Source organism: Anarhichas minor, unplaced genomic scaffold (assembly GCF_050575085.1).
Source record: "Anarhichas minor isolate MPS153535 unplaced genomic scaffold, ASM5057508v1 ptg000040l, whole genome shotgun sequence".
Classification (NCBI taxonomy): domain Eukaryota; kingdom Metazoa; phylum Chordata; class Actinopteri; order Perciformes; family Anarhichadidae; genus Anarhichas; species Anarhichas minor.
Genome location: NW_027466486.1, coordinates 1,797,401 through 1,820,364, shown reverse-complemented (window position 1 = coordinate 1,820,364; position 22,964 = coordinate 1,797,401). Strand labels below are relative to the sequence as shown.

Here is a 22,964-nt window from a genome sequence, read left to right as displayed (position 1 = left end):
CTGTGAGAAATTGAAACTCAAATCAAACCACAATCAAGTTCAGAATTTCTTCTCCTTTTAGCAGGCAGATATTGTCTGCATCTTTCCAGACATCTGCCGCTCCATATTTTTCTTTGGCAGTCTGATGTGCACATTGTTCAACATCTTTTCACAGCCTGTGAAACACAAATAAATATCTTCCAACTCTCATTGGATTCGCACCTCAGAGATGTCGGATACATCTCTGTGTTTGCAAAGTCCAAGGTCTCAAATCCAATGGCAACAGCAAGCCTCCCAAAGATCGCAACCGACTTTTTCAACCAAGATAAATCTGTAGGGAAGACAAAATCCAAGTAGAAGAATGGTCACTTTACCAACCAATAACCTTTTTTTATTTTACCTATGATTGATCAGAAATTATCACAATCCATTTACATTTCTTTCACCTGATGCCACCTGCATCTTCAGCTTTACCTACCCGTGGAGATGAAGGGGATTACGAGGCAGGCGATGCCCCCGGTTAAGTTGGCGATGGACATGAGGTAGCGTCGTCCGACTCTGTCGACTAGCAGGTAGAAGATTATTAAATTATAAAATAGATATAACTTTGTGATTCTGTTTAGGCCAGCAGAGAAGGCCTTGCAGGCCCTGACGGCCCACCACTGGTTTACAGCTTGGTCTATAGCAATTACATCACCTGTTTTTGCTCTCCTTTAATAAACCTGTGTGGTGCATGAAGGAGTTTTATCGTCACTGTGCAGATAAAAGGTCCTCCACTGAAGGTCTGTCTGTGGGACTCTGACAGCAGTGAGAGAACAGCACCCTCCCATGTTCGTCCAAAACAAAGTCGCCTCCCACCTAAAACATACATCGGAAACAAAATCAACAAAGAACTATACATAAACCTTTAAAAACATTCTGAGGAAAAGTTGAAACTTAAATGTTAATAGGAAAAATAAATATGTATTCTATAAAATTATTAAAAATCAAATTGGAGAATGAAAGTCAGGAATTCATTTTTATTGTGAATGGGCATTTTATCAGAAAGATATATTATCTGAGCTCAAATGTTGTTTTAATCTTCACATTTACATAGTTTACACACATATTTGCACTTGCACTACCTATTATTATTATTATTATTATTATTGTTATTATTGTATTTTTATTGGTTCAATGAGAAGTTTCACTGCAGAATAGACTTTAGGCACATGCCGCCTCAAATGTCTTTTCTTGTACTTGAAGCTGCGAGCATTATTTACATGAAACATGTCGTCTTGAATCGATGGAAGCCCTTTTGGAAACTCCATGTTGTCCACCACGTATTCAGCATAGAGCAGCATGTCACTGAAGTTCAATACTTTCTTCACGGACGCTCTCAGGCCGAATGCAGCGTACATCTGCAGCACCCAACAGAGTTTACCGTTATCAGGAAAAGTATAAACTGTGTGTTTTGTATTATCGTCGCCTGGCGTTGACCTCTGACCTTCCTCTCAGGGTCCAACAGCATGTCGTACTGACAGCCAGTCTCCTGCAGCCAGTGTGAAGCTCCCTCCTGACAGCCAAAAGAAACCACCACCACTTCAATTGAGTGTGCATCCAGGGAACTCTGACAAATAATGACAAATATTCAAAGTCAGATTGCATTTAAAAACTGAGATTAAGGATGAAATGAGATTTAAATAGTCATATCTTTTGAACTTTCATTTTTCATTGAGAAAGAAAACAGAAAACAAATCAAATGGAAAACAGTAATAACATGATGTCAGCTACATGTAAAGCATGTGCACATCATCATCAGCGTCGCTGTGGAAGCTTAGCGCCCACTCTTTGGTTCCCCCTCAGGTAAACACCGCTAGCTCTGTCAGCACGTTTGCTGTAGTTTGTACTGTTAGCACTCTTAGCACCGTCAGCTACGAGCCGCTGGCTCAGGCGTTGTCATGTTGAGAGTCGTTGAGAGGCAATCGAAATGCTCCCGATCTTGTATTATGTATCGTTCTAGTGGTACTGAATTTTGCAGCTGGCTATTGTAGTATCTCTCTGAACAGGTGAAGAGCAAAAGTATTGTAGTAAACATGTAAACTGTTTACCTGATTCTTCTTTAGATCTTTAGAAGGTGGAGACGGCAGAGTAGACAGGAGAACTGACGGATTAACACCAGCAGGATCTTTTTACCTTTCCCAAGATATTTCTCTAATATTACTGTTCGAAACACTGAAATACTTAAGTGCAAAATAGGCCACATAAACACAAAGTACATTTGTCAGATAAAGTAATTTTGAACTTGCCGTGTTTAGTTTCATTTCTATCAATGAATCACACCTGCTCTCTTGTTCTGGCATCGATGAGAGATGTATCTGGGGAAATACATTTTGACTGATGGTCCAGTATTTTAGCACTCAGTTGTAATTCATCATCCAAACGCTCCATGAAGGCGTCCCACTGCACCTGTGTTACATCGGCCTCAGTCAGTAAAAAGTAAATGAGAATATTTTTGAAAATGTTTATAATGTCAGTTACTCACTTCCAGCTGCTGAAAGTCCTGCAAAGCGTTCTGTAAAGCAGCACAGCTGGAGAAGTCGTAATACAAGTTTTTTACTATTGTTTCACTTCATAGAGACTGAGTTTTTTTTGATGAATGCACGCACAGGGAGCTTTATTGTTGCACAATCAGGAATACTCTCAGCAGATTTTCACTACGTCAGGGTGAAGGTTACATTTAAAAAACAATAAATTGCAGAATACTTTCCTGTTGATCAACTCATTATTTCAGCTTTAGCTCTTACTGGTATTTCTTTCTCCAGATGTCTTCTGCATCCTTTTTCTTCTTAACAGACAAACTGTGAAATTAGAAAAAAAATAAAAATAGAAGTAAACAACTCATCTCTGCATGTCCAAAAATGCCAAACTGAATCTGTGCTGCTATGAAGCTCTGTTTACTTTGTATTTTAACAGAAATTATATTTATAGACTGCTCATACGGCTCATAACCTTCTGTACAAAGCTGCACCAGCTTCAATCAGACCCAGCAGAGACTGCTTTTTGCTCTATGCGGATTTTCTGCCTGATAAATACGTGGAGAGAGCCTGCATGAGATAAAGTAAGTGAAGTTAATGTCTGACAGTCTTTAGGTTCATTCCTTACGTCTAATGATTGACAGGCCTCCTGCTTACTCCCACTCATGGTACAACCATAAATCATGAGCCAACTGCAGAGCACGCTCTCTGCATGTACTTATGTGCACTCCTCCGTCCCCACGAAATGCTGCCTACCTTCTCTGCTCTCCTTCTCGGCGAGGTACAGCTGAGCGTTTCCCTTTTCAACGAAAGCTGTGAGAGCTTTCGTTGCAGCACGGTCTGCTCTTTCAGCCATTTACTGTCTTTGTTTGGTTTGTAATATTTCACAAGATATGCAGCTTCTTATCAGTGCACAGTGGTGAAATAAATTGTGAAAGTGCAGTGGTCTTTTTTGCATAAGTTTTGGGTAAAATCCCTTAAGAATAACATAAAAGTGGAGCTGAGCAGCTGGAAGTCTTTCCCCACTTTTTGCATTCTCATTTCAATCTTGTCTTTTAACAGTAATCACGATGTGATTTTACATAGAAACACAGGATTCTTAGTAGCGCTCTGAATACTACAATACCCATGAGCCTCGGCCGCTGTTTCTATAGAGAAGTCGCAAATGCAGATGCACAAATTTCAAAATGCTTCCGTGTTGTAATTGTTACCACAAAACATGGCCTTGTGTCTGAACTATTTTAAAATTGAACCGATTTTTAAGCTCTGATTGGATGTCTCTTGCTGAAATTCACCTTGGGAGTCGTAGTTAACTTATTACATTGTGTCTTTAAGTGCACAGTCTTGCACCAGATATTTTCTTATACAGTTGTTAATCTTTTGTGTTGATGACAATCTAAGCAGTGGAAGTGAGTCAAAACTGATCTGTGAGTTAGAAAAGGAATAAAACAGTTGGACTTCTCTTAAATCTTGAGATATCGGGATCAAACACTGAAGACAAAGCCAGCATTGTCATTTTTCTTTTTATTGCTATGAATCTCACACGAGCCAGATTTCTTTACCGCGTTAGTTGCAGCATTAATCAACTGACTCCATTTCCAAATCTCTCTCTTCTTGGCATCCGTCCTCCTCGACCTCCTGGAGGTGTTCGCCGTTGATCTCCTCTATGTGGTTCTCTTCTGGCTCCTGGACGCCCTCAGAGAGTCCTTGTGATTGGCTAACGACTGTTTCTGTGGGTATAACGTGAGAGATTGTAAAAGAGCCGGCAATCTCCTTCAGGCGGCTCTGCTCAGCCTTCAGTTCAGCCAGTTCCTTGGTCATTGGAGTTTTGGGTGTTGGTGTCCCGGCCGGGGCAGCAGAGGCAGGAGCTGCAGTTTTCTGGACGGGGTCTTCGTCTTTAGGGACTTTCGGGGTCTCCAGCTCCTCTGGGCCCTCCTTCTCTGTTGGTTCAGCACTGTTGTTGTGTGGTTGACTTCCAGCTGCCTGCACCTTCTCATAGAGACTCTTCCTCTCCTCTTGCAAAGCCCTGCACAGATTCTCAAGCTTTTGGTTCTTGCTGGTGATGAGCTCAGACTCCTTTTCCTTGATTGTTTTCTGTAAAAGATTAAAATGCATGAAAAGTATTTGTAAAACTGGTGAGAACTTTGTCTTTTCTTGCAAAAAGATACCAACGACCAAATCATTCCATTGGGCTATAAATGACTGAAATGTCTCTTACATCTGCCACCATGTCAACGAGACTCTTGTTGCAGCTATCAAAGCGACTCTTCCACGACTGGCACTCTTTATCCAGCTTTTTCATTTTCTTGGCCATCTACACCACAAAAAAAAAAAATCCCGTTACACAGAACACAATCAAAGCCACTTCTAAAAATAGCTGCTACAATAGAGTGTAGGATCATACAGTTTGTCAGATTTAGTTTCAGCGTAAATCTCATGGGAATTTATTTTTCTCATTTCTGTTTTCCTCATCTTTTTATTCCCAGTTAAACTAAATAACATAACCAATACCATGACGCTGACTTCAAATGTTCTGTAAAACCGTTCTTCTTACTTTGTCCATGTCCTGTTTGAAGTCGCTGTAGACACTGTTACTCTTTGATACCGTGCCCTGGAATTCATCAAACTTCTTGGAGTACATCTCGAGCTGAGGCGACATGGTGAGAAAAAACATTAATGCGTGTCTCTACAGAGGTCGGGAATTTTATCAATTTGGCTCCTGATGCCCTCACTGTACCTGGATCCTCATATCGCTTTCTTGCTCCTTCATGACCTTCAGTTTCATTTTATATGCTGCCGCCTGTTTTAGCAGCTGTGGAAAATTAAAATAAATCGAGGAAAATGAGCAGGGAATCAAAAATGCAGATATATTCTTAGGAAATACTTGGAGCAAGCGACAAATCTGATACATACAAGCTCTTTTTCCAGCTTGTGCTTGTCCTCTGTGTCCTTCAGTATCATGTTGGCCTGCGTGAGTTTGGTGTCCAGCAGCTTTTCTTTCAGGTCTCTGTGTTTGAAGACCTTTTCCAGGTTCTGAAAGACAATGTATTAGAGAAAGCTGTTTCATTTCTTGCTCAGGGAGGCTACATAAAACCAAAATAATGTAACTAATAAATATAAGACCCGTGGTTCACATAAATGTGCAAATATTTCATATGTTTGAAACTGACACAGAGGCCAAGATGTGTGAGGTTTTAGCTCGGTTCAGGTCGAAGTGCATGAAGAGCTGTTTTGAACCCATGTGTGCTCAGCATGTGTCAGGATCCATACCGCCTCTCGGTGGTCGTATTGTGAAATGAGCCCCTTCAGTTTCTCTGCCAGGCCGCTGTTCTCCTGGCACAGCTTGGTGTTGCGGCTGCTGTGTTCCTCGATTTGGACCTGAATGTCACTCAGCGTCCCCTGGAAATGGGTGGTGATCTCTTTCCGCTTCAGGTCGTCCTCCCTGCACCTCTGCAGGGTCTCTTCCTGCGTTGCAGAGATGGATGTTTAAGCTCAAAACAACCTGGTGTATGATACAATTAGCCCAGTGACAGAGAGCTAGGGGTCATTTTTTGTCCTCTGATTTTATGATTTTATACAATTCCCCATCTAAAAATGATAAATTACCACATCAAGATGGTAACCTCCTTTTAACCTCTTAAATATTACATTCAATTTCCCTTTAGTTACACATAGAGCAACGGAATTTTCAGTACGTTTGTTCTCAATTAAATTTGCATCATGCGTACAGCCTGGAGGGAAATGTCTGCTCCCTTTCATGCAGTGTAAATATATTGTAGATGTCATACAATGTCTTTGTAAATTGGGAGGATCTCCAGTAGACGAAGACATTAAATTGTCTGGTTTGAACGCCCCTTGGCTTCACAACATGAGTTGTGGCAGTTTGAGAGGTCAAATCCTGATCTATGACACAATATTTGGTGCCAGCTGATGTCACCTCCTGTAGAGCACAACATATGGTCACAACAGCCGGCACTGAAAATCAACCAACAACAAATGGCAATTTTAGTAGCTCAGGTTGGATACCGCGCTTTTAAGAAATTCGTTTTTTAGTTATTCTTAAATATTACTTCCACTACTGAGCACGAGGAGCAGAAACGACAGGAGCTGAAGTACCTTTAAGGTCTTGTTGTGCCTCTGCAGCTCTCGGCAGAGCCCCTCCAGTTTACTGCGAGCCAGCACGGCCCGGCTGTGCTCGCTCTGCAGCTGGTCCTTCTCCTTCATCACCTGGAGCAACTTCCTCTGCAGAACTTTAAGCTGCTTCTGGTCACTCCGGTGCTCCTCCAACTGTAGAAATACACAGACAAATCCACCACATGCCCACAAGGGTGAAGATGCACACCGCTTCTATGTTCTCTCTTTCCATTTCATTTTCAATATTCATCCACTCACCAGCTCAGCGTGCTTCTTGATGATGGCTTCCAGTTTCTGTTCTGGAGTGTTGAGTTTGTTCAAACTTTGCATCAGCAGCATGGCTTCTTTTCCTGAACAGCCACAGAGAATTGAAAATCACTAGTCAGTCACGAGTCAAGTTTGAGCTTAAATCATTTCGACTACCCCTGTCTTGAGAAATTATTTTGGTATACATGATTAAGAGAAGTCTGTCGCCGATTATAAAAGGCATGTGGAAATATTATTTTACCTGCTCGTCTGTTGCAGATGGATGCACTTACAAGCATTGCAGCTCTACTTACAGACCTATCGGTTTCAGTACAACTTGGACTTTTGCTGACGGAGCTGAATGAAACTCACCTCAGCTGAAATCGATAAAACATTTTGAGATATAAAAAAAGAAGCACCTAGGTTTTTGAGCATCTTCTTCTCCAGTTTCTGGTCCTTGCGGGAGTTTGGCTCTTTGACGGCTGTGACCTCCTCTGTGTCCTCTGGCTCAGCGGGAATCTCGTCAGCCTGGTAGGTGCTAATGATGTCCTCCAGCTGCTGGGCCAGGTCCTCTGTCAGGTCAATGTGCCGACCCTCGGCTGGCGACGCCTCGGGACCCGTGGGTGCAGGACAAGCCTCCATTATTCTCAGCTGTACTGAGAGGGAAACAGTTGGTTTCGCTCCATGAATTCTGACAAACCGGCGTCAATCTTTATAATGCGTCCTGGTTACTTTTTGAAGGCTCGTCTTGAACTAACATTAACGTTGGCTGTGTTCTCCTAAAGTGTCCCAGTAAGTGACAGCTTGCACAATACCAGGACCCTGAAACGGAGTCATTTATTTATTATATACACAAGCACCTTTTCCTACTGTAACCGTGAAGAATATTAGATATCAGCCTTTTGCTGCAGCGATAAGTCGATTAATCGAAATACAGAAAATTAAGCAGCAATTTTGATTTCCACTTTAATCATTTTTCAAGCACAAAAGCAAAACATTTGCTGGCTCCAGCTTCTCAAATGTGAAGATTTACAGGTATTTCTGTGATATATGCCAGTTAACTGAATATCTTTGGCTTTTTGACTGTTGGCCGCACAAAGCAAGGAATTTGAACACATCATGTCGGACTGTGGAATTGTATAATAGGAATTTTTCTCATTATTTTCTGACACTACTGGACAAAACGATTAGTCGTATAAGTTATCAGCAGATTATTCATATTTTTTAATAATGAAATGCCTAATATAATATTTTTTTAATCGCTATGTTCCTCAGCAGATACCACCATGGTGCCTTTTAGCAAGGCACATTAAACCAGCTGTATATTATGTGCTGAAGGAGCTCAGTGATGAATATTAGATGCCATTTTGTAAACAACTGTAGCTGTTAAAGACAGCACCTAATGCTTTCCTTCTCCTAAGACAGGCAAGTTTGAGAAAAGGTTTTCTTTTTTTGACTAAGAACTGATTCAACCCCAGTCAATTAAAGCGATAGCGAAGCTTATTATTGTACCACAGTGATCGTGCCTGTCTTACAGGCTCACAGCCAGAGCCTGTTTACGTGCATAAAATTAGTGCAGCCTTCACACTGCCTTCACAAGCAGAGCACATGGCACCTGTTCCAGACCCCACAGGCTATTTTAGGAACTTCTTAATATGGGCAAGTTATTTATTTATTTCCAATCCACTCTTATTGATGTCAATGTCAGTGGTTGTGCGTACAAAAGCTGCATTTCCAACTGTGAAAATGTTCTGTATTACATAAGTGACCTCGTATGTGTTCAATATTTTGAAGGAGACAACTTTAAAAATTCAACTTGAAATAAATGACAATAGGAAAAGATAGAGATATCTTCCCTGTCCGAAGAAACATAAATAGTGGTGGTAAACAATCAGAGAATCTAAACAAATATTACGTATTGTTGCCATTCTGCTAACAAATGTTAGCAAGTCTCAATTGAGTCCCTCTCCTTCTCATTTTCACAAAGCTTCAGAAAGCCATCAAATTCAAACAAACAGTTATTAGTACCTTTTAAGAGTAAGAGGAGGTTTGAAAACCACTTCAAGCACAGAATTTAAGTTGTTTTTTTAATCCAATTCAAGTGCAAATGTCCCTGAAGAAGCAGGGTAGCGAGCAAACAGGGTCTTACCAGGACCAAGGGCCAGAGTGGGAAAAGGAAGAGTGTCGAGGGGCTCGGGACAAGCTGCCACCACAGATACAACAGCTGTGATAAGACCACCTCAAAATAAACCAGAGGAGCAGAGCTCACTCTGAGCAGAGAGAGGGAGAACAGAGACACTGCATGTCTCTGTCCAGGACACCCATAGTCCTCTGATTGTAATGTAAGCAGGAAGTGAAACACAGTCGCCGTGTGTATGAATACAATCAAAATACTTCATCATTGAAAGGTTTTTTTCCTGATCTTCAGCAGCCATTTTGTGCGATGCCTCTGCTGCTTTAAGCCGTCGCAGCACTAACTTTATTTTAAGCTGCGATGCTGTTAACAGCCATATAATTATTCTAACAAATGGGCCTGTGACAGGCATAGTCACTGAGCAGGATAGAAAAAAAAAAAGATCTGTCTATGTGATTGGCCAGAATTATACCTCCTCCCAAACCCAGAGAAGAGCTGGCATAATGCACCACGAAGATCACAGTCATTTCCTCACTTAATACATGGTTCACACATGCAGTCGAGTGCAGTGCACACTGAATGTGCCGTCAGCGTTTTTTGCTGAATTGGCCGCAACCTGAAAGTGGTTGAATATTATCCACAAGGTGAGAACTATTTTTGGAAGCATTCATTTATTTCTCTTGTTCCATGTTGTGACTGCAGTAATCACTTTTCACCAGAGGATGTCACTGGTAGGAGTCTCCAATTTTTCACTCTGAAGAGATTTTTTTTTTTTGTGTGTGTGTGTGTGTGTGTGTGTGTGTGTGTGTGTGTGTGTGTGTGTGTGTGTGTGTGTGTGTGTGTGGCCACCACTCTGCCTGAAGGTAAAATGTGAATGATTTCATCCGATTCCCTGCGTGCTCTAATTTAAACAATCGTGAGTTATGCAGGAGGAAAGGCATGGAAGCCATTTTGAATAATAAAGCAAAAGAGAAAAAAAGGGTGAAATAAGCTGCGACACACATCCTTGGGTTAGAAGTATATTCTTTTCAAACAACTTTGAATTTAATCTGAAAAAAGTAGAGCACCAAACAATAAAGTCCCCATAGCATAAAAGAGGCACTCCGTCCTGACTAACCAGTTTCGATGCAAATAGCTAAACAACGGGTTGGCTACTGAGGTTTTTGTCCTCAAAAGATCTTAGCTGAGAGGTAAAGTGATTTGTCCTCTGTGTGTTTTACAGGGCATTTCATAGACATGAGAGGCACAAAGCAGTTCAGTTAAATATAAGTACACAATAAAAACAAAACACAAACACAATCTGAATACATACTGTGTGCCAAAGCAAATGGAAGGCTTCGCTTTCCCTTCACATTTCATGAGCATTCTGCACCGTCACGACAAATAAAAATGACATGAAATCAAAGCTACGTACATCTTCAGAAAAGGGAAACACAAGATTAAAGCAGTGCACCTTTTAAAATTCTTTTATGTAAACATGAGTGAACAAAGTGTTTTTCTGATTTTTGAAATTCATTCTCAAACTGGTAACATAACCACTTGAAGATGTGAATACACTTTATTTATTTATTTTTTTAAAAGATGAGACACGCGGAGTTAGCGATCAACACTGTGCTATTTTCGCCCTCGTTAAACCTCCGTTATGTCAACTGCAGACTTGTTACCTCTTAAAGAGATATAAACAATCCACATTAAAAAGTTCTCAGAATTCAACACTGCAAAAATAGTTTAAATCATAAAAATACACATATATGTACAGAGGAGAAGTAATGCATTTGGTGAATGATTACTTACATTTTGAGCCGAAGCACAGTAATAGTCAACCAACTGACGCTGTTAACATCATTACTTTAGTATTACTTACAGTAAAGTGATATTGATTCATCCAGTTACACTTGAAATGCAAGAAAACATACTATTGATCGATCATCATAGCCCCTTGAATTAATGTGCAACATGTTTCACAAAATGAGAAATGTGAAAAAACGACTGGAATGTTTCAAAAACCACAAGAGAACATAACATGTTTTACTCCCTTATTTTCACTGACCATGTCAGTTAAACATCAAAGATGAAAGGATGAAAGTGCATCGTCAAAACTCATAAAATGCTTATGGTCATCTGTATAAGAGAGAGAGAGAGAGAATAAACGCTGTTTAATCAAAGCAAATACATGAGATCAAAAGCAATGCCAGCGTGGCTCACTGCATAACTGCATCACTGCTGCATAAGTACAGATATACCATATAAATAGTAGTCAAATATTTACCAGTATCAATAAGTGCTCACGTTCTAATATATAAATACATCTTACAGTATTCATAATTACATATTAACTTCCTCTATTTTTGTGCAATAGCAAATCCCATGCATTTTTACCAAGATAAAAACCACAACATTTAGAAAAATGCAACATAAGAAACATTTTTTTTAAGATTGTTTCACATAAATCAAGCTGCATCCCTCTGTCGGCATAACTGACGGAACAAGAAAGAAAAAGCTTTTCTTTGAGTGAACTCTTTGACAGCGCTGACACTTCTGAATAAAGCCTACCTGGGCATATTTCCTCATTCCGCAACAACCTTCTCGTAACAAAATGCTGAAAAGCAAAATAAAGGCACAGACCCTTGCCGCTTGATTAGAAGCACCAAACTGCACAAGAAGCGTCTACTTAAAATTTGGTCAGACTGTTTCATAATACACATACTTTTCCCCTTATAAATAGTCTTTATTTACTGCACTACTGCGTCACACCTTGATATGATTACATTAAACAACAGTCTATTTTCAAAGTACACATACAGTAAAATACACTGTTTGTATGCATCTAAGAAGGAGTATATGTTAAGGACATTTGTACAGAATCCATAAATATAATTTATGTGCAATAGTACGCAAACTACTATGTCAAACAAAGGCATATTAGCATAATATCTTTCCATATTGCACCTGCACCCAATAATGATTCTCCACCTCGCAAGACATCCTGCTGCTCGTCCAATCATTTCAAAGAGTCTCTGAAGAGAAGTGCACATCAGACAGAGTGGGTTTCTTCTTCACTGTGAAGGTTTGATCTCCACTCAGATCTAAAAGGAGCTGTCTGAAATGTGTGCAAGACCCGAGGAAGTGTTATTACATTGCCTCTAATTGGATAAAGATGAGGTTATGTGCCTAAAGGGCTGAGGACGACAAGGTTGCAGGTGTTGCGTGGGGAGGGGTTGTCTGTTCCCGAGTCAAATCAAGGAGACAGAAAAAGGGGGTTTCAGTGAGGGTCCTCTGTGGTGATCTTCAACGAGGCGATGGCTTTCAAGCAGGTCTGGACGTTCTCCTCCTGTCCGCTGTCCCTGATGCCAGGGTCGAGGCTTTTCTCCTGAGAGGCCTGATGGGTGGACAGCTGGCTCTGGCCTCTGGTGTCCTCTCCTCCAGACTCAGGCCCGTGGACAGATCCCTCCCTGCTGCTGCAACGCTGGCCCTCGCTGCTCTGGGGGCTCGGCGCCGAGGAAAGGGTGACATCAGTGCTGGAGGAAGGCGGGGAGTGTAACATCTGGAACCCTCCGACAGGAACGACGGGGAGCAAACTGTGGGACTGCTGCTGGGAGTGAAGAGGGAGGTGGCTGAGGATGTTCTGGTGATGAGAACTGGCAGCACCGGGCAGACTGGAAGCCAAGCTGCTCCTTTGATCCTGAAACGACACATTGGCAGCGTTAGGAGCCGTTTCAACATTGCCAGGTTCATTTCTCATGTGAAAATATATTACAGTTAGCAAAACTGTAGAAATGTGAGAAATATGTGAATAAACTTCGCTTTGAGAACACATAGCTCACCACGACTGCACAATCCATTAAACCATAAGGCTTGTGGTATTCTATATTTCTGTTATTGTCAACAAATCCAAAGCAATCCAAACCAACAATGTGTTGGTGTCTCACTTCACAACTGGTAAATGTACTTGTACAGCGCTTTTCTAGTCTTCCGACCACTCAAAGGGCTTTTAACACTACATGTTCATTCACCCATTCACACCCATTCATACACTGGTGTCAGGAGCTACCATCTGCCCGACCAGACTGTTCATCATTTATGAACATCGACATGGACTAGCTGAGCCGGGGGTCGAACGAATCCTTTGATTGAAGGACGATCCGCTCTACCGCTGAGGCACAGTCGCCCCAATTGATCAATTCCACTTGAAGAAAGAGTCATGCATATACACTCTCATTTAAAAAAGGGCTAAATAACTTCCTAAAACAGGTGGGCACTGTAGTAATTAGCAAACGTGACACAAACAAAGCTAACAATTGTATTTATTGGAGACTATTTTCACAATTTTTAACAATCATAGGATGTCATTTTTCAGTCAGGTATGTTTGGCAGTTCATAAGAACATTGTAAAGTTTTCTAAACAGATCTATCTACAAGTATTCAGAAATCCTTTAAATATTGGGAATCTGTACCAAAACATTATCACCTTTGCCAATGGCTGAACCATCAAATCTAAAACCCAATTTGGCAGAGGTGTAGTTGAACACTTCATGATACGTACCATTTCCATTTCAAAGGCTCCGTGTTGAGCCATCTCCATCTTTGCCTGGTGTCGGGTTTTATCACCACTCCCTCTGTGTTGGTGCGAGCCTCTCCGTGGCGAAACCGCCCTCAGCACGACTCTCTGCCGGCCTCTGACTGAGGACTCTCGCTTTCCAGCCAGCTCTGTTCCAGGAGTCACCGGTCGCTCAATGGAGACCGGAGAGAGGTGCTGAATGGGTGTGAAGCCGGGCGAGCCAGGTCGCAGCGGGGAGGTGTCCCATCTGGGAGAGGAGCGACCTCGCGGAGAGAGTTCTCGCCTCGGGGACGGGTAACGCAGACGTGAAGGGGAGGGCTCCCTGATGGGAGACTCCCAACCAGGAGAGAGCAGACAGGAAGAGTAGGGGTCAAATAGGAAGCCGGCCTGGTCTGGAGACAGCATAGTCAGAGAGTCTTCATCCACAGACTTCTCTCTCTGGTCGGTTGCAAGGACGGGTCGATGATCCGAGCCGGTCCGCCGGTCAGAGGACTGTTGGCGGACATCGGCGCCGGGCAGAGAGGTGAGAGAATAGACGTGGAGAGCGGCGGTGGCTGTGACTGCCAGAGAAGTAACTCCACACGGCTGAGGACTCGTGCTTCTTGAACGCAACTTTGGAGTGGAGTCGCCCTCGTATTCGTCGTCCTCGTCATCGTCTTCGTCAATTTCGTCGATGTCTTCGTCCATGCCGTCAGAGTCCTCAACGTCTGAGAACTGGTGTTTGGCTGTGATTACCACCTCTGTCTTGGACTCTTGATGGCTGTCGTCCACTTTAAAAAGAAAAACGCATCAGTTTAGTCTGATTTGTTCTGCCGTCGTTTATGAATCTGCAAAGATATTTGATATGCTGGTATCTCACCATGTTCCTGTATCTCCGTGTCGTCCATCGTCACTGACACTCCCAGTTCAAGACATTTCTTCATGTGTGCCTTTGACTTCATATGTTTAGTCAGGTTTCCTGTGAAAGACGAAACAAGTCATAATTTACCATTTCTAACTGAAAAACAGCTACAATTTTATTACAAATAGCCCAGATTTTATTTTATGTTTTTACTAGTGAGCATGGCAGCCAAGTCCAGCTCAGAAAATTCTCCCAGAAATAATAAAAGAGAAAAGGAGGAGACAACATTCACTAGTGGCTCTAAATAGCAGTAAAAACTACAGAGAATTCACTGCTGCAAATGTTTTTTTTCAAAATCTGTTATGCACACATTTTTCTTCTTTTGTATCATCTATAAAATCTGTATTTTTGTATTCTATACAAGCTTAAAGAATACTCACCTTTAGTTTTAAAAGCAAAGTTGCAGACCCTGCAGATGTAGGGTCTCACGTCTGTGTGGGTCCTGATGTGTTTTTTCAGCATGCTCGGCTTCTTACAGCGAATACCACACTCCTCACAAATGTATTTACCCCGGCCTCGACCTCTGACATACACGTAGTCTTCATTGGACTTGTACCTGAAAGACAGAAACGGTATTCTAATGAACAAATACATAAAACAGGCCTCAATAGGTAAAAATAGCATAGACAGACAGACAGACAGACACACAGACAGGCAGTGAATGCACTGGCATCCTAATATAGCTGCTGTATTTGCTGTCAGCAGAACTGACAAGTGTTATGATAACTAATATCTTGACTGACCCTCCCTCGAAGATCTTAATGCGTGTTGGCACTGTTTGGGGTGTGGAAGCCTCCCTCTCTTTCCACTCCTCCTTGGCAGTTTTCACTCTGCAGCTGATGTCTTTCACCTTCTTCCCGTAGGTGATGTCCCCCTCTTTGGGCTCCGGTTTCCTCTGCAGCTGAATCAGATGAACAAACATTTTGTTAACATCCATTTTAAGTCGACGCCGTATCGACAACGTAACGTGATGCTTCCAATATTGTGTGTCACACATGGTGTTACACAGCATGTTTTGGAAACATAAATGATGTTGCTGCTACTGGTGCCTGGGGAAAAACGGTACGCATAACTCAAATTTAGTGGATTTTAGTTTCTATTCTCTGAAAGCTACGCTAGGCATGACTTCTTTTATGTCATTATTTATCAATCTTATCAGGCTAAATCCAATGCAACAGGGAAAAAACATCCCTTTGCCAAGACACGAAATGTACTTGAATATAATTTTGGTTTCTGGTATTTTCACTGCGGAGACATATTTTTTTATTCAAACGGTAAATGTAGAACAAGTAATGAATCAAAGCTTATAACATCGTAACTAGCAGCGGGCAAATGATTTTCAGAAACCTGCCAATAGTGAGTGAACCTTCTGCCAAACAATTTAATGTGAGCCAAATTCTGTGTAATAAGGTCCTTTAAACTTTCTACATTTCAAACATTTATCTCTTACTGGCACGACAGGCTACCAAAGTGGAAAACTGCCCAGTGCAGCTTGACTATAGTGATACTTGCAAGACCAATTCAATATGTCATCGATGGGGCTTTGCTCTTAAGGGCATGTTTCAGACAGTGGTGTGCTTTAGAAACGATGCAGAGATGGGACTATTTTCTCACCTGTTCCATGGTCTGCCTCCACAGGATGAGGGATGACACCAGTTTCCCCTCGCCAGGCTGACACATGGCTGCCACGGTGTATATAACCTTGTCTCCCCTCTGTTTGGACCGCAGCAGAGCCAGAGCAGTGCTGGTACTCAGCTCAAGAGGGTTCGGGTTGTGGGAGCTCACACACCAGGTGGTGTACACGGAGGAGAAAGGGGCGTTGCTGTGAGAGCAGCTCGGCTTGGTGTAGTTAAGATAACACCAGCTCACTCCTGTCGTCGTGCGAAGACTTGGAAACTGAGATAGAAGTCTTGAATTCTCTGTGTCTGAGATCAGGCCGTCTTGACTGGTGACCAGCTGCGCCACCATGTCCATCTGCGCTCGTTTCTCCATGCCAACTTCTTTCACTTCGCTGACTGATATCATGGAGTAGGGAGGTGAGCTGGTTTCCGGGGAGCTACTTTCCATGGCTGACTCAACGCCGTGTTCAGAGTCCTCTGTCACTTTCTGTTGAAGTGTGATACATTTACTCATACGTGAGGCCTCCTGAGCATGAGGTGTGGATGCGCCCTGCATCTCTGACCTGTGCCCCTTCTCTTCGCTCAAATTACAATTTCCCAACTCCACAGCACTCAGCTCCTCTACTATCTGCCCAAACATTCTTTCCTCTTTCACACGTTTTTGCTGCTTGACCTCCATGAAAAGGTCCAGGCTGCTGGCAGGGGACAGCATCCGTTTGTTGGTGCCACCACTGGAGGCGTTAGTGGTTGAGATGGTTCTGGAGGTCAGGGAGAGGGGGATGCCTGTCTTGAGCTTAGCTGAAGACAAATCAAGGGCTTCTACACTGAGGGTGTGCATCGAAGGTGGTCTGGGATAAGCTAATACGTTATGAGAATCAAGATTTCCAGACAAACGGGAAATCTGATTCTGAGAGGAGGACGTAGTGGAGCTAACACTGTCATACTGATTGTCAAAAATCTGTGATACTGAAGTGTATGTGATACTGCCATAGGATGGCACATGAGTCTGTAATCGTACGGGAACTAAAAGGCTCGGATGTGACAGCTGGGGGAATGTATTCCCCGTGGAGAATATTGGCAAAGTCTGCGGCAGAACAGCAACTGCTGTGAATGGAGGGGAGGTGCTGCTGAGGTGCTGCGGAAACACTTGTGATGGGACTTGTGTTACCTCAGTGTCCATATTCAATGACTCCTGCCGCACCAAGTTTCCCCTCCTTCTCTCCCTCACAGCTGAGAGGCTGATGTCCACCGGTCTAACTTTGGATGTTGGAGAAAGGCTGCCATAGTCAAATGATACGCTGCGTACCTCTGGGAACTCCCTGCGCAAGTTGCACGGCGCCTGCTCCGAGGAGGAGCGTCTCATTTCATGTTGTTGACGCTGGCTGAGCACAGAGAGGGAGTGCCCACTCCCTGGCACTGCTAAGAGCTCTAGCGGTTTGCCAAATTCATCCTGCCTGGCTGGAGAGACTGACTTCAAACTCTCCTCCCTGTCAAAGGAGAAGGCGGAGCAATAAGATAAGTTGCTGTCTTGGCTCGGGCTGCGGGAGAGACTAGTGCAGGCAGACTCGAAACTAGATTCGCCAGAGGAATGCTCGATATCAGCTAAGCGTAGCCTTTTCTTCTTTGGAGGGAGCTTTTCTGGAGGGAACTGTGCTAAAGTTTCACTCCTTTGAGGCCACTGAAACTCCTCCACGTGCTTCTCTGGCTCCTTCACCTGCACCTCAGGAGCTTTTTCTGGACTGTCAGGCTCTACTGTCACCCTGATTTCTGGGACTTGTATGTTGGGCTGTCGCACAAGTTTGGGTCCCAGTTGAAATGATTGCCTTAGCCTGCTATCACTCCTTTCCAACTCATATGATTCACTTGCCTCCATAGCTTGAAACAAAGAAATACTATCCTGTCTCTGCCCATGGTACTTGTATGATTCTGACTGTTCAGAGTGGGGCCTGTTTATTGAGTTTGTGTGCTGGATAACAGAAATTACATTCCCTAAAGTTTTCCTACCGGACATTTCAGGGCTCACTGATATGTCCATGTCACACCTGTCCATCTGCGTTAGCATACTTGAAGAATGTCCTTGTCCTAATGCCATAAGGCCCACAGCAGCTTGTTTTGAATCATAGTCCTTACTTGAGTCAAACATTTCTTCACACTGTTCGTGAAGGCCCTCATATTGACCTGGCAAATCTTCCTCCTCCCTCTTCTCTTTCCGACGCTTCCGCGTTGCCAGTTCCATTGCGTGTCTCTGATGGCTCATATTAGATGCCATGGAGGGGTAATTTTCCATCTCCAATCCTGAGGGTGAAATGCCACTCTCGCTCATCTTTCCGTGGCTGTCTGCGTCTGCGTGGCCGTCATGTGCGGAGTGTTCGAAAGCAGCTTGCCGCCTGAGCCTCCTCATGCCCCCGGTGCTTGTTCTTTCATCAAAAGAGTGGCTGCCTCTGAGGGCTTGAGGCATAGTCAGACACACTGCCGAGGATGTTGGCATTGAGTTGCTTCTTATCAGAGTCCCTACATCAGAGCCAGCGTCTAACTGCGGTTCTTTTACCTCCTCTCTCGAGAATGATTTTGTGTTTATTTTGATTGGCTCAACGGTGTCTTTTTCTTGGGTGAAAACACGGGAAACGCCTTTCTCCGAGCATCTCCCTGTGTATTCACTTGAGTCGGTGCTACAAGCCACAAAAGCTGCCGTCTGTTTAGGGCTTGGCCTGTAACACTTCCCAAACATGATTTCTTGATAGGACTTTGCGTTAGTGTTGGGGGGACCGGTCTGGTGCTCGGTACTCTCGGAGCGCGAGAAGTAGCCGGAGTCCGTGCTGCCCTTGCTAGACTGACTCGGGAGGGACAGATTGTGGTCCGAGTCGCTGCTTCTTTTTTCAGACAGCCGAAGTGCAAGCCTCTGTTTGATCGTGCAAGATTGAATTGCACGGCTAGCCTCGGTAGCAGCTGGAGGTGCATTGATTTCTTGGGGCTGGGATGAACCATCCTGAGCTGAGATCGACGTGGCTCCCTTCTTCTGAGCAATGAGATTTAGTACTTTTACAGCAGTGTTATCTGATCCGTCCACTGGAGAGTCCAGCAGCAGCAGCGGGTCGTTAAGAGTGTCCTCATCCGTGTCCGTGCTTTGCTCAGCATCAGAGAATAACTCTCCTTCCCCTTCAAAAGACCCCTGGTCTGTGTTGGCATTGTAAGAACCAAGTTCTGAGAGTGGCACTGTTCCAGCTTTGACCGCGTGAGCGTGGGACTTTCTGTGTTTGTATAAATTACTCTTCGTTTTGAAGGAGAATCCGCACGGGACACACGGATAGGGCCGCTCCCCGGTGTGTGAGCGAATATGTTTCTTAAGCACGCTGGGTTTGGCACATGCCCTTCCGCAGTAATCACAAACATACTTCCCAGGCTTTTGTGGTTTCTGCTCCACCTTAGACGCAGCTTCTGACAGCTGATCCATCCCTGAATGGGAACACTGTTGTTGGACTTCAGGTGAACTGGTGGACTTCCTGTGAGACACAGGCCCAGGGGACTCTGCAGAAACTAAGTGACCTACAGCTTTCTGTCTGCCAATGGGAAATGGTTTCGTGGGCTGTACTGGATACGAAGACACCTCATGGTCTTGATGGCTTGCAGACTGAGTTTGGGAGTGCTGATCTTCTAATTGCAGTGATTTCCCTGAGTCAGACATTTCTTTGAAACCACATGTGTCTCGGCTCTGACCTTCTTGCAGTTGTTGGTGCCACCCTTTGCCTTCCAATTCGACTGATGGACTCCTCCTAGTCTGTGCTGCCTCTGAGGTGCATTTTTTCTGTGCAACAACATTTCTGTCCTGACCCTCAGTGGAGCTTTTCCCCCCTGCAGTAGTTTCAAGTGACTCCATAAATCCAATGTCTCTTTCTTTGGGATCGATTTACAAGGACACTACCTGTTATGTAACCGTAGTGATATTAGCATACATGTGAACTGATTGCCGGGAAGGGTCACCTGGAAGAAATCAGACAGAAACTACAATTAGACAAATATGGATGTATGACAAACAATCACTTAAACTAGGACCACATGCAGATGCACAAGAGGGTAATCTAGTTATAAAAATTCTGCTCCTATAAATCCTCTCCTTGAGAGGGAGAGCGAAGCTGTTTCCCAAAAGTCCTTCAAATAAAATTGAAGTATAAAATTCATAACGAGCTCCTTCACAGCAGGAATGGAAAAAACATTATTTTCTCTTTAACAGCCTCTAAAAAGCCAAAGGTACCTCATGTCAACCGTGACAGATGCCCATGTGAAAGTGTCGGTATTTAAGGCAAATGCTTTTACTGTAAGTGTGCCATCAATGGTTGTAAATGCTTATTTTGTGTGTGTGTGTTTGTGTGTGAGAGAGAGAGAGAGAGAGCTGAATAGGAATCAAATCCTTCATCACAGCAGCATCTCCTTTCAACGAAAATCAACGTATTTTCCTTTAATGTGAATTGTCACCTTGATTAATATATTTTGCAAAACAACAGGTAAATATCTACAATATATCACCCATGTACTTTATCCTATATCACAGATTTTTACTTTTCAATTTCACTTGTTCAGTTTTTGTCAACATGGTAGGCTGTTGCAAACGCCTAAAAAAGTGAAAATGATCTACACAAGGGAAAATTGTAAAACTCTGCAGAAGATGGGGGAATGTCAGAAAAAAAAAGTATGATGGTGTGTGTCGATGCATGCCAGCACACACAAGTGACAGACAGTTACTGTAGATCATGGTCAATGAGTCCAGCTGCACCCCTTTCGATGTGATATCTACATAAAATACAATGCTTAAGTCTTTATTCCAATGCCAGAATCACAGTATAACACCTTCAGGGCTCTTGTCTCTGGTGGGATTCACACCCTTTAACCCGTCTGTCTCTCTAGTGTCATCATAGTTTACACACTGAGCTGCACGGGATGACGTGCCGTCCTGTTCATAAACACGCCGGACTCCAAGAAGAAACCTCATCCTCCCCCGTGGTTAAAGTGAATTGCTTTTGCCGCTATACTTTCGCTTCATGCCATGGGGATGCGTCTCTGAGGGCACGTCATTTCCATCTTCTCAGTATCAAATGCTGTGTCCTCCCTAACGAGGTTATGTAAGATTATCTGGTTCAAACCCTCTGAGTTCCCCTTAATTAGGACATCCTCCGACTCTCACTCTCTTTCTCTCACTCCCTCTCTTTCTTTGTTAGCGCACCACACTCTCCTCAGGCATTAACCAGAGGATATGAATCCAAGGTGACTCAAGAGATGCTTGAAAACAGCTGTAATCTGTAATAATCTCCCCTTTGTTGTTTTTTTTGTTGTTGTGCAAAAGCCCGTTGCCTAAGCTCTGCTTTCGGACAGATTTAAGGGCTTCTTCCAGAGCAGGATAGAGGAAAGATAATGAAGGATGGCGAGCGCCTGCCTCAGATTGGAACGATCCATGTTTTAACAGGGAGGTTTACGGAGGTGAACTAAGTGGGGTGCCTGGGGGTAAATAAATTCAGAGGCCCGGTAGGGAGCTCCCCTTCAAGGTCGGTCTGACCTCATTGCTTAGTTTTCCATCCTCGGTGTGAGCTCCGAGTGGAGGGAAGGGGAATATGGGTGCAGAGTGACAGCGAGATAAGACCCTCAGAAACAATGCATACCTTTGGACTAAGCAGGATAGAGAGCGAACAGAGCCGACATATTCAGAGTCTCATTGACAAATCTCTCAACAGATTCATACTTTTCTTATTTGGATATAAATGCTGTACCAGCAGACAATTCACTGCAAATTTCTCTCGCTCCCAGCAACAAGCACTAACCTATACGAAAATATATGACACAGCAGCATTGACGTGCAACAACAACAGTAGGCAGGTGGGAGGCAGTAGGTGTGTTTCGGGACGACTGTGGGCTGACTGTGGTACAGTATGCCCGCATGGATGGAGAAATGACTTCATGGTGAGATTTATTTGAACAGCAGACATTCGTAGGGCACATCCCTTACTGCTCTCCACACACGAGAGAGGACAATGAGAAAACAAATGCTGGCTAAGGAGAGCACCACTATGCCGCTGCATTACATCATATAGAGGCTAAGTTGGCCATTAAAGGGAACAGGCGTGAAGCCTCACGCTGACAACAAATCCATAAATATCATACGGAGATGACTTCAGAGACGCTGGATGGTAAAACCCTCTGTGGTGCTCTGACAGCAACGTAGCACATAGCATGCAGAATCAATCAGCAGCTCTCACTGTGATCAGAATGACATAAAGCACACGGTTTGATGGGGGGGGGAATCGTCGGTTCATACGGCAGCTGACATTCAGATATCAAATATAATCCTCATACAAACCTGACATTTGAATAGTCCCCTGTCCCATATCGACAGTCACATGTGACATTCCTCATGCTGCATAGTCCGTTTCTCCATTCTCCTCATGTCGGGGTAACAATACTGAAATAAATTAGCAAGGTAAAGTCCCATCAGTCATGAAGCTGCTGGCTGACTGGGTGTACATTAGAAGATCTATTGATGCGAGCTAGTCACCAGAGAAAATACCCAACCGTGACGTGCGGACCCAGGCACAAAAATAGCAAAGGGGCCCTGGGAGGGATTACACAACAGCCCACGTTTAAGGACGCTTTTCCTCTCTCTCTCACTCTGTTTCAAAGCACAGCGGGAGCTGCCTCACTCTACACACAAAGTGGGGAGTCAGATATTATGATGGAAAGAGCTAAACATCCCCTTTCTTAGATAGCAGGAGTCCATTCATTCCCGGATTCAGTCGTTTATTTTAGCCCGATATTGTGTGATCTGGATGAAGACACAGGTTCATTCAGGTACACACAATAATCTGATCTAAATCAGTTGGACAGAGTATGTGAA

The 22,964-nt window shown here is 43.5% G+C and overlaps 2 protein-coding genes across 2 annotated transcripts; both read right to left on the bottom strand.

Moving 5' to 3' along the window:
- Positions 1–4,073: 4,073 nt before the first annotated feature.
- txlnbb (taxilin beta b) lies at positions 4,074–7,517 on the bottom strand. The gene is made up of 9 exons (XM_076108253.1): positions 7,295–7,517; positions 6,888–6,979; positions 6,612–6,782; positions 5,766–5,960; positions 5,409–5,528; positions 5,233–5,307; positions 5,050–5,142; positions 4,714–4,809; positions 4,074–4,589 (listed from the first exon to the last, which is right to left on the bottom strand). The coding sequence occupies exons 1-9, from the start codon at positions 7,515–7,517 to the stop codon at positions 4,074–4,076; spliced, it is 1,581 nt and encodes a 526-aa protein (XP_075964368.1).
- Positions 7,518–10,015: 2,498 nt separating this feature from the next.
- hivep2b (HIVEP zinc finger 2b) lies at positions 10,016–22,555 on the bottom strand. Its single transcript, XM_076108501.1, has 7 exons — positions 22,431–22,555; positions 16,083–20,065; positions 15,212–15,369; positions 14,849–15,024; positions 14,427–14,525; positions 13,553–14,337; positions 10,016–12,691 (listed from the first exon to the last, which is right to left on the bottom strand). The coding sequence occupies exons 2-7, from the start codon at positions 19,959–19,961 to the stop codon at positions 12,272–12,274; spliced, it is 5,517 nt and encodes a 1,838-aa protein (XP_075964616.1). The 5' UTR covers positions 19,962–20,065; positions 22,431–22,555; the 3' UTR covers positions 10,016–12,271.
- Positions 22,556–22,964: the final 409 nt, after the last annotated feature.